Below are 12,601 nucleotides of genomic sequence, written 5' to 3' on the forward strand. Positions count from 1 at the left end.
CAGCATCACTCCCCTTTGTGCAAGCATCTGTGATTCAATGTACTGTGACATTATCAGGACAGTATCGAGCAGTAAACCACACACACACCAGTTTCAGACTTGAATTTTGCTAGAAAATGTTGAGCAGGAAAAAGTACTTCCTGTCAATAAGAAATGGGGACAGACAGATCTCAACTCTACTCCATATCGTTTTGTATAATGGTTACTCTGAAGATGCACACATAAATCAGACATACAAACTACATGCACATGTAATAGAGAGAAAAGTAAACCAGGCCAAGGGCATGTCCATAAAATATGTCATTTGTTCTTGAGAATACAGGACAGGAAATTAAAATACAAAAAGGATGAAGAACAGAAATAAAATGAAATGATGAGAGTTTCATGATTAAGTTTGCAAACTTTTCTTTCGATCTTCAAGAAGTCTTCAAGATCTGCATATTTCAGACCTTAAACACAGTATATTAAAGTATATGTATATACATGTGTATCAATTTAATAAAGAAGAGATTAGATTGATGTTCAGAATGAAGTACTGAAACAAGACAAAGAAGATATATATTCCCATGACACAAAAAGCATCAATAAATAAAATGAATTGTGAAATGATAACTTTAATGTGCACAATAATTTTCCCAAAAATGAGACAGCTGTGAAACTAGTACATAATCCTTCATGCAATGCCTTCTATTATAACCACAGCAATATTAGAATACAGTCTCAGCCTATACCGCATCTTAAAACAGGTCCTCATGTCTGTCTAAGATTCAATAAGTGTCTTAGATATACTATCTACAAACATAATTTAATTAGGTATATATATATATGTATGTAGTTGAGGGATTCGTATCGGCCTACACATTAATCTTGTGTCGGTTCCACACCTGTTACATGTCTCTGAAACTCACAAGGATATATACATCATTTCCTCAGCTACTATCAGGTTCACGGACATTCAATCCATCATGATTAGGCCGGAGTCTGTGAAACTACAAACACTTATCTCACACTCTTATCTACATGTTGAAAACAACAACAAAAAAAGTACCATTTAAGCTTTTATCTACTTTTTCACCCCATTATTCAGTGCCACGTGTAATACAAATAGAATTAATGAAACCTTTCCCTGTTTTTTTTTTTGGAAAGCACATCTGCACTGATTTCTTCAAAATGAGGGGTACCATACCAGCCGCCATATGTTGCTCTCTGATTTATATATTTATTTGATTGGTGATTTGTTTCTCTTTGATAACATAAATATATATAGGACTATAATGCTTGTACTGAAAGTAAGAATGATGCTAACACTTTCAAACAAACATGCATTACAAATAAAATACATGTACATGTAGACATGATCAAATTTCAAATATTGGAAAGTTATAAGAGCAGCAACGTAAGTGTGGATGGGCCACTGACTACAGGCATGGATGGGCCACTGACTCCGGGCATGGATGGGCCACTGACTACCCACATGGATGGGCCACTGACTACGGGCATAGATGGGCCACTGACTACCTACATGGATGGGCCACTAAATACGCGCATGGATGGGCCACTAACAACAGGCATGAACTACCATAGTGCCAGGACATGTAACCCAAATGAGTGAACTTGAGGGCCATACTCAATAAAGGGAAACAAATGGACTCCAATGTTACATGAAAGATTAAACCCAGATTTGGTAAAAAGCCTACCAGATTTGGTATGCTCACCTGTATCTAGGAGACACAATAAAGTACAGAAGTCATGAATTTTGTAATTTAGTGTAATTATGCACAAAGCACATCAATGCAGCAACATCCCCCCTTGTGTTATACATGTATGCAAAACCTGACTGAGCTCAATACAGGTAGTGCGCTTTAAGATACCACCCCAAACACTTACTAGAACACTGCTTTCTCTGTTTTTGTCTGTGCACCTAAACTGGGGTATATTTCACACAGTGCATGCCTGTACAGGCAAGCTAAAAATGGGTCGATATCTGGGAATATATTAAATGGTGATTTCAAAACAAGAGAAATCCTTAGTTGGCACTTCCCCTCATTGCTATATACTCAACAGAGCTATTTAATACATAGGTCTACTAACATCATGACATGCACTCGATATGAATTTTGGGCTTAAAATAGGGTCAGATTTGCTTATGGTGGAGGCTGTGGTTATTATACTGCACACTCACTCAGAATATTTATTTATTTATTTATTTATTCGATTGGTATTTTACACTGTACTCAAGAATATTTCACTTGTACGATGGCGGCCAGGAAACCGGGCAGAGCCCGGGGGAAACCCATGACCATCCGCATGTTGCTCTTAGATCTTCCCACGCATGGCCAGAGAGGAAGCCAGCATGCACTCAAAATACAGACGTGCTATAAATGCAGGCATGCCAACAAATCATAGAAAGCTCAGCACACATGATAAATATGGAAACCACTGGAAACCAGGGGCTGGCCATCCTACACGTCAGGGCCCTGTTTCACAAAGATGTACATACAGGTATGATAATCGCACATATAGGACATTGCCATGGTAACAGTGACGTCCACAAACTGTACGACAAATGTACAATAAAAAAAATGTTGTACGCCGCTTTATGAAACTGGGCCCAGTACTGAGAGACAAGTATGCAACTCCAATAAGCATTCACTATCTACAAGACTCAATCCTATGTTTAAAGGGCAATAACTCTAGAAATAACTGATTCTGCACAACTTAAATAGCACATGCAGATCCTCACATGGTCTCTGTCACGCCTACAAAGTTTTGTGAAAATTCAATCATAACTGTAGGAATAGATGCATTCCCAGCTACGAAAGAAGCACCCACTTCACAGGAGTCCCCGGCAATGGGGCATCAAATGACCTTCAAGCGCACATGATCATATCCTCACATGGTGTCTCACAAAGACCAAATGACATGAAATTCCAATCATATCTGTGGGAGATATGTTGAGAATTAAGGTAATGCTTACTAACATATCAATGCTATCTAAACCTCCACATCAAACAGCGGTGAGCTGATGAAAATGATGGTGACTTTCTTACACATTGAACTAAAGTCCTGTTTCCAAGAAGCGACAAACAAATGCTACTTTCGAAAATGGACACATTGTCAGCTATATTATGTACCTGGAGAAGGGTAGCACATGCATGGTTTACTATGGAGCATTCAATTTCCTCAACATGTCTACCCGGTTGCCATATAACATATATGTAAAAAATTAGTCTTAAATATGTCTTAAAACACCAAAGTAATAAATAAATAAAAAAAAAAGTAATTATACAATGGAAAGTTTCATAGACTAATGTGTATATTGTCAACATATCTAAACTATACATAATTGCTGCGACCAACTATAACCATGTACAAATTGCATTAAACTTCCCAGCAAGCCATTACTGCAGGCCTATCTCACAGTTATTACTTGCGATAAAAACTGCTCTGTCTAATGCTTTCCAAAAAATGTTCCCAAACTGCGGAGTTAATCATCTATATTGTTAATGGCGTTAATGGTGATTTTTTTTCAACAGAAAATGACACATTCCAGGGAAAATAGAACTAGCTCTAAGTTTCAGTCAATTGTGGTACAAAAATCAGGCAACAGGACAAAAACATGACACGTCATTAGCTCAGTATTAAATTACACCATTTATAAATACCCATGCATGTCAGATTGCCATGGTAACAATGAAATCCAATTTCAGTCAGAAGATATCATCTTCAAAAGTGGATAATTTGATAAAACCAAGATAATACTGGTTAAACAAACTTACACCTCATATCTCATATCTCAATACTGGTCTCCTTGTATTAATGTGGTTTGGTTGCAGCAGTTTCCTTATCACACGTGTAATGGTATATACAGTGTCATCTCTACTGGGTAAAAAAGGTAGTGACCAGTAATAAATTGTTCTACACTTACAGGTACATGTAAATCTATATCTCAACATACATGTAGATTTATAGCCAGAGACCCTTAAGTATGGCAAAGCTTAATTTGTACTGGCTAAAGTCACTAAAGTGACACTAACATAGAATAGATACCCGATTCCCATTTTTTTGTTTTTCAAAAAAAAAAAAACACAAAAATGGACTGGTGAGCAAAAAATCTCAAATGAGATTCTAAACTCCAGGCTAAACACACTGCATGTATAACACAATGCTGTTCCAGCATTAATGCATGGGGAGCACAGATAGCATTACAGTTATTGCATGACACAGCTGAAGTCTCTGGTGCATCTGAGTGTTTTAATGTGTTTTACCCTGATTTAAATTATAGTTCAGTGTCAATTCCAACCTTAAGCTTAAACACAATAAGTATGCACATCTACATACCCAATACCACATCCATACAGAAATTTCATGATGAATTACCCATAAATGATTGTCTTGAAGCATTATCTGAGCATGCTGTCTCCTAAAGCTGCTATGCAAATGTAAGTTATCAATAATATGGCTTTTTTTAAATCAATAAGTGGTACTGCAGCAATTCTCTTTTTTAGCTTTGGGCAATATTGAATTTTGTATTTTCCTTCAGAAATAAAAAGCATAGTTCGAGGGAAGATCAGTTTAGAAAAATAAATGATCCCAGAAATAAGGTGATAATTAAAATATAAAATACATTTACATGCATTTCCAAATAACTTGTACTGCAGCCTGATTTTACAAATTTAAATTTAAGCACAAAAGGCTTTCTAACTGGTTTACAAATGAAAAGAAATGTTTAAAAAGTCCACCTGAAATAACAATTTGCAGAATTTGTGAACTCCATCTTTTACTAGCTCTCATCAATATACATACAAAATTGTGCATATTCTCTTAATCTCATTAATACTTCCTGTTAGCTGTGAGGAATAAGTGGGGGAAATGCAATGGACAAATGGGGGGCTTTATGCCACACACAACTGCGTACCACTGTACTCATGAGCAACTGGGCAAAACTAACTGGAACTATCTGATCACGGTCATATGGGCAACCAAGTCCAGCTCATGCTGGCTTCCTCTCTGGCCATATGTGGGAAGGTTTGTCCCAAACCTGCGGATGGTCGTGGGTTTCCCCTGAGCTCTGCCCCGTTTCCACCCACCATAATGCTGGCTGCTGTCGTATAAGTGAAATATTCTTCAGTACGGCGTAAAACACCAATCAAATAAATAAATCAAATAAATAGCTGTATGCGCACATAAGGATATACCATGTGCAGCAACATCATCACCATTTCATGCTTAATTGTCTGCACAGGAGATTAAGGTTTTCCTTCAGCTTGATCAGTTGATAGAATGCTAGACTCCTGATGAGGAGACCCGAGTTAAAACCCCTGCAGTGTGAGACACACAGTAAATTTTCGATAGGCCTCTTTTTTTTCCCACTTCATTTTACAAAATTAAAACCTGTCTTGAAGATACGTCTTCAACTAGCTTATGCTGTTCTAACTTTGAAACCTGCCATTAGCCAATTTCAGATGTCCCACCTAACCACAGCTTGCTCCTAAAAATGTACTTTTTACATAGGAGAGTGACCTAAAGGGAGGTAATTCCGTGCAGCCCTATTTTGCTTATCCTATCAAGGCCATGGATACACAAAACCAAATACTGCAAGAAAGAGACCATCACACCCAGTCTCTCAATATACTCTTCTTTCAATGACATTTAGAAGCTTGGTTGGATAAAATGACTAATATGTGGATGACAACCTCTATTTAGTCAGTGAGCGACGTTTCAGTGTAGCTAGTGCTAAAACCATTATCAAGCTTAATGATCAAATGATGACAGCAAATGGGTATTTAAAGAAACTGGCTAAGTTGTTGATTTCAACATATAAACAATTGTAGAATTAACACAACAGATTGACATGAGAGGTTACATTGTTGACAGCAAATAAACAATAGGCGAAACATACAACAAACGTAACATACATCAGACAAACAACAGACAATAACAACTATGGACAAAGGTGTTAGTAAGGAAGGCTCCCCACTTCCTACAGTGATCTCATCTTAGCAGACAGACTCTAGAACCAGCCTTCCTGACTCACACCTGTGCCCATAGTTGTTCATGTCTACGGTTTGCCTGATGTATGTTTCGTCTATTGTACGCTACATTTATTGTTCATTTCCTTAATCAACAATATGCCCTCACTTGTCAATCTGTTGTATGTTTCTTTTATTGTTCATATGTTGAAATCAACAACTTGGTCCTCTGCTGTCATCAACTGCATGATCATTATGTATTGATATCGCAAACTTTGTACAATATATCAGTACACATATTAAACAGCAGTTAAGGTTTCCAAAAATACCTTTGTAGCCCCAGTTCGGAGGGCCATCTCCACGGGGTGTGGTAGAGTAAGTTCAGAGTTGACACTTCGGGAGAGAGACCAGCTATGTAGGTAGACATCCACATGACCCAAAGCTTGAGTCATCGCCTCCACCTGTGAGTTAACCGTAGAGTGAGCCTCCACCAGCCGAATGTCTGTACCCCAAAAAAAAACCACAAATAAACCAGGTTAGACTGGCAACAACTATCTCACAAACTCACAAATATTTACTCTATCGCCATATTTTCTTCCCACCCGAGGAAATGGTACTGTCATATTTGTAAAGCCGTGTACATGTAAGTGTGTCCCACATGTACCATTCTAACATATACAAATCCTCACACAAAAATGTCTGCCACATGTGTGGATCAGTTCAAATTTTAGCCAGAACTGGACTGTTTTTTTTGGTAATGTTTTCACACCTTTTCTCAGGAAATATGGTATTTTAACAGGAAACAACAATTATGCTTAATGTTTTATTTTTATCTATGGAGATGCCATTTTCATTTTCTCTCTCAGAAACAATTCCATGTGAGCTGGGTAGCTCATAATCCTCTGTTTCATAAATAAGATACGTCTTGCAAAACCAGTTATTGTACAACAGAAAAGAAAACTCTCGAACAATGTGAACTCAATCAGGATTTTTACGGTTTCTGTTGATCACAGTCATCATTTATTTTGATTTCTTAGAAGTGATCAGTAACACAGTAAAGTACTTACATGTTTACACCTACATGTACTTACATGTTTGCATGTACATTTACATCATTGAAAACACAAGACAGTTACAACGCCACATGTATATGTATGTAGTATATACATGCTACAAATAGAACAATTCAAAAAGACAAGCACTGCACTCAAGAACACAAATACAGAATTACTCACCTGCAATTTTGGCATCAAAGGCTACCCCAACACCACAAAGGTGGTTTTTGGCCGCTGCAACAACCCCAGCTGCCTGTGTCCCTCGACTGGAAGGTATAGGGGTAATAAATTCATTATCTCACATCTATAAATATTTAAATTAATTTTAATTAATATACACAAGTGTGATAGATCGTTTGGTAGACTGTTTTTATTTTTGGAAAATAAAGAGAGAATTAGACTCTCTTATCAACCTTTATAGAGCTTCCAGTTCTGGATCTGAGTGATAAAATGTAACAAAATCAGAATGTATTTATTTACATCCTTCATGGCCGACTATCCATGTGCCTTGAAAGCAGAAATTCCTTAAATAGCCTGAACCTTGATGAGAGGGTGCATATAAAACTTATTCTACCCCACTGTTGCAGGGTCGGACACAAATCTACATGTTAAATAGAGATGAAATTAAACAGCATCAAATTTGTAACTGAACGCATCCGCTGGTACAATGTACCTTCAGCTTCCAGAATGATATCATTTCTAGAAATAAAAGGATTTGAGTTGCTTTAGATTTGCTTTTATGAATTTGCTTCACTGATACTATAAAAGAGCTATTCCCCACAGTTTACAGATATCGCTTTTGTTTTTACATTTTGTTTTTACATTTTTCACACTGAACTTGTCAAACTTACTTTGACTCGATGCGGAAAATGTACAGAGGTATTGGGTTACACAAAAAACACCGCTACAGCAGTGTCAAAGCCTTAAACAAACAGTTTTTACTTTTAGTTCTCTTTTCTTAAATCACAAAGCTCATAATAAAACTGTACCAATAAACGATCCATGCAGATGTTCACGATGGAACATTGCGGGATTTTACATTCCAACTCACCTATTTGGATTTTGAGGAAGGTCTCTGTGGAAATTAAAACTCAGAGTATCATCCTGGAATAAAAAAAAAAGTAATGATAATACTAAATGCAGGAAATGAACAACACAGGTTTGATTTCTAAAAGCGTTAAAGTCTTAGCCTAATAAAAGTTAATGAAATTATCTAGCACCAAAAGAAAATGTCCACCTTACCACTGTTAAGTCCTGCTGGTCTATCCAGCAACACAATAAAATGATGCCCTTACCACTGTTAAGTCCTGCTGGACTATCCAGCACCACAATAAAATGATGCCCTTACCACTGTTAAGTCCTGCTGGTCTATCCAGCACCACAATAAAATGATGCCCTTATCACTGTTAAGTCCTGCTGGTCTATCCAGCACCACAATAAAATGATGCCCTTACCACTGTTAAGTCCTCCTGGTCTATCTAGTATCACAATAAAAAGATGCCCTCACCACTGTTAAGTCCTGCTAGTCTATCCAGCATCACAATAAAATGATGCCCTTACCGCTGTTAAGTTCTGCTGGTCTATCCAGCACCACAATAAAATGATGCCCTTACCACTGTTAAGTCCTGCTGGTCTATCCAGCACCACAATAAAATGATGCCCTTACCACTGTTAAGTCCTGCTGGTCTATCCAGCACCACAATAAAATGCCCACCTTACCACTGTTAAGTCCTCCTGGTCTATCTAGCATCACAATAAAAAGATGCCCTCACCACTGTTAAGTCCTGCTAGTCTATCCAGCATCACAATAAAATGATGCCCTTACCACTGTTAAGTCCTGCTAGTCTATCCGCCACCACAATAAAAAGATGCCTTTACCACTGTTAAGTACTGCTAGTCTATCCAGCATCACAATAAAAAGATGCCCTCACCACTGTTAAGTCCTGCTAGTCTATCCAGAACCACAATAAAAAAGATGCCCTTGCCACTGTTAAGTCCTACTAGTCTATCCAGCATCACAATAAAAAGATGCCCTCACCACTGTTAAGTCCTGCTGGTCTATCCAGCACCACAATAAAATGATGCCCTTACCACTGTTAAGTCCTGTTATTGTATCCGCCACCACAATAAAATGCCCACCTTACCACTGTTAAGTCCTCCTGGTCTATCTAGCATCACAATAAAAAGATGCCCTCACCACTGTTAAGTCCTGCTAGTCTATCCAGCATCACAATAAAATGATGCCCTTACCACTTTTAAGTCCTGCTAGTCTATCCGCCACCACAATAAAAAGATGCCTTTACCACTGTTAAGTACTGCTAGTCTATCCAGCATCACAATAAAAAGATGCCCTTACCACTGTTAAGTCCTGCTAGTCTATCCAGCACCACAATAAAAAAGATGCCCTTGCCACTGTTAAGTCCTACTAGTCTATCCAGCATCACAATAAAAAGATGTCCTTACCACTGTTAAGTCCTGCTAGTCTATCCAGCATCACAATAAAACGATGCCCTTACCACTGTTAAGTCCTGCTAGTCTATCCGCCACCACAATAAAATGATGCCCGTACCACTGTTAAGTCCTGCTGGTCTATCCAGCACCAAAATAAAATGACCCCCTTACCACTGTTAAGTCCTGCTGGTCTATCCAGCACCACAATAAAATGACCCCCTTACCACTTTTAAGTCCTGGTGGTCTCTCTGTACCCCATCACTGATGACCCCGACTACGATCCCCTTCCCAGTGGCTACTCTCCAGGCTGCGGCCACATTTAGCGACGGTTCAGGATCGCGATACTGTAACGATATCATATATTTAATCATTTATTTATTATTTAATTGGTGTTTTACATCATACTCAAGAATATTTCACTTGCAGGATGGTGGCCAGCATTATGGAAGGAGGAAACCGGGCAGGGCCCGAGGAAATCCACGACCGTTGCTGGCAGACCTTGCCACATACGGCTGGAGAGGAAGCCAGTATGAGTTCGGCTTGAACTCACAGCAACCGCATTGGTGGGAGGCTCCTGGGCGATATCATGTAGTCAGAATAGCCCAGCCATCATCAAAACAAATCAACACAGCATTCAGTAATTCGGTTTCTATATTTAGTGTCTGAACATCACTCTTGACATTATTTACATGTGGGTCAAATCATGACTGTTTGTGAGACCAACACATTTATACTGCTGCCTCACTTGATTACAATGTGCATGGTTAGCAGTTTAGGAAAAAGACAATGATATTATAACATCAGAAAACTGAAACAAAATATGGGCTAAAGAAATTATATCTTTATACTTGTGTTAGAAAAAAAATGCAAGAATAAACATGTATAGAGTTTACAGGTATATGTAGAGGCAGACCATATACTGTTATAAGGAGGGGGAGCTCCATGGCTCAGTTGGTTAATGACCCACGAGCCTCTCATCAATGTGGTTGCTGTGAGTTTAAGCCCAGCTCATGCTGGTTTCCTCTCCGGCCGTACTTGGGAAGGTCTGAAAGGAACCTGCGGATGGCGGTGGGTTTCCCCAGGGCTGTGCCCTGTTTCCACCCACCATAATGCTGGCCACCATCGTATAAGTGAAATATTCTTGAGTGTGGCATAAAACACCAATCACATAAATAAATAAATAAATATGAGAATCGGAGTATTGGTTGTGTGTAAATTTACTTGTCCATGAGTAATCCTTTAATTCATAAAATGTGAAACATGCTACAACATATTTTCAATTTGAAAAGAAAACATGTCCAGTCATTACTGATTTTCTAATCAATGTCAGTGAGAGAATTTACATATTTGAATTTTTCATTTTCCACAAACACAAATTTGCCTTACCAGATACCACTGGTTCCTCCATTCTGGGTCCGCTATAGTTAATGTATCAGGTGAGCGTCTGGAGCGAGCAGGTCTAAACAACACTACCTGCTGGTGATAAATGCATTAGTATTAACAAATTGGGAGGCACATAAAGCATCAATAACTCACTTTTGATATGATATTGCCGTAGGTGGGAAGGTTTGTCAGCAACCTGCGGATGGTTGTGGGTTTCCCCGGGCTCTGCCCGGTTTCCGCCCACCATAATGCATTTAAGTGAAATAGTCTTGAGTACGGCGTAAAAAACATCAATCAAATAAAATAAATAAATTGATATGATATTGCAATAGTATGTTTATGCCAGTGTTTAAAACATCTTTATTTTCACACGAAATATTCCTTACACAAAGTAAGTATGCTATGTTGGACTACAAATCATTTTATCAACGGAGAACTACACAAGTGATGACATGTCATGAGGAGCTGGTGAGAGTAAAGCCCTGCAAAGCATTGACAAATCTGTCTGTGTTCAGAAATACTTCAAATTATCCTTTCACATATCTTTCTCACCAAGAAATTCCACAAAAGCAATTCTTTTCTTTGGTGGCATGGTTTTTTTTTTAAAACCATGTTTTGCAAAGCTTTTTCACATCCTTTTGAGCATGTAAAAATCGATTAAAATGTACCAGAATGATGCCAAGATAGCGAATCATTAGTGATAGAGATGCTTTCACAGGAAATAACTATTTTCAAACTGTTGCATAGATGAGTTTACGGATATTCTTATGAAGTAAGTGATGTGATGTCATACAAAGTATAATTTATCATATAGAAATTATCATACAGGAATCAAATGCATGGGTTTTTTTTACATGTAACTTTAGCATAATTAACTGTTGGGGCTTACATCAATACTGACTAGCATAATAGCCTAAAACAGGAAAATTCTTTTTTTTATTATTTTGACAGCGAAGTCCAAAATGGGCTGGTGGCCGGAATTATCCTTTCAATCATTGTACAGGGTACAGAAGGAAATTCAGAATTCCATTCTGACAGAAGAGTCTCAAAGTCCCTAATCGTTATTGATCACATGTAATGTTACGTGTGGCCAGGGTAGAACTAGCAACAGAAAACATAGCTGGAGGAAATAATTGGCTGGGGTCTCCAGGGCAAACCTCCGCCACTGTCTTAGGACAGACGGAAGCACGAAGGCATAATGGACTCGAATTTCACCTGTTGCCTGTAAACATGTCAGAGACTGGTCACTTCCACAAAGGCTTGGTGAATCCCCAGGAAGCCCGCCCAGTCAATTAGGCCTAACAATCATCTGACAGTTCAAGATGAATGCCACAATTAAATCCCAGTGTTTCGTGAGTTTTATGTCCTTAGTTTGAAATCACGGCGCTTATTACTGACAAAGGAAATTCATGCCATGATGGAACAGCATGATGCTCATTCCGATTTACAGTTACAATGGTGAATTTGACTTCGTATCATCATTTTACTATTTGTTACCTTATATTTACATCCTAATTATAAGAAAATATGAAGTGAGTAAAAGCATGCATGTATGTACATCAATGGTCACATGTACACGTGACTGTCTGAGACAGGCAAATACCAGGCTTGAAACTAAAACTTCACAATTTATAGTTACAAATACACAGTACAGCCAGCCGAATATCCTGCGTTAAGTTTATGGTGGGCTCGCCATGGTCAAATCAATTGTCCCATTGATATGTGTATAATCCAATCAGG

The 12,601-nt window shown here is 38.2% G+C and overlaps 1 protein-coding gene across 1 annotated transcript in view; it reads right to left on the reverse strand.

The window, feature by feature from the left end:
* Positions 1–12,601, reverse strand: part of LOC135467183 (furin-1-like) — a 97,884-nt gene that overhangs the window by 44,486 nt on the left and 40,797 nt on the right. Inside the window, exons 4-8 of the mRNA XM_064744948.1 lie at positions 10,865–10,951; positions 9,703–9,822; positions 8,079–8,131; positions 7,208–7,293; positions 6,302–6,474 (exon numbers count right to left, since the gene is read on the reverse strand). Of these exons, the coding sequence (XP_064601018.1) occupies positions 6,302–6,474; positions 7,208–7,293; positions 8,079–8,131; positions 9,703–9,822; positions 10,865–10,951 (519 nt within the window). The remainder of the gene's footprint in view (positions 1–6,301; positions 6,475–7,207; positions 7,294–8,078; positions 8,132–9,702; positions 9,823–10,864; positions 10,952–12,601) is intronic.

This window comes from Liolophura sinensis, chromosome 6 (genome assembly GCF_032854445.1).
Source record: "Liolophura sinensis isolate JHLJ2023 chromosome 6, CUHK_Ljap_v2, whole genome shotgun sequence".
Classification (NCBI taxonomy): domain Eukaryota; kingdom Metazoa; phylum Mollusca; class Polyplacophora; order Chitonida; family Chitonidae; genus Liolophura; species Liolophura sinensis.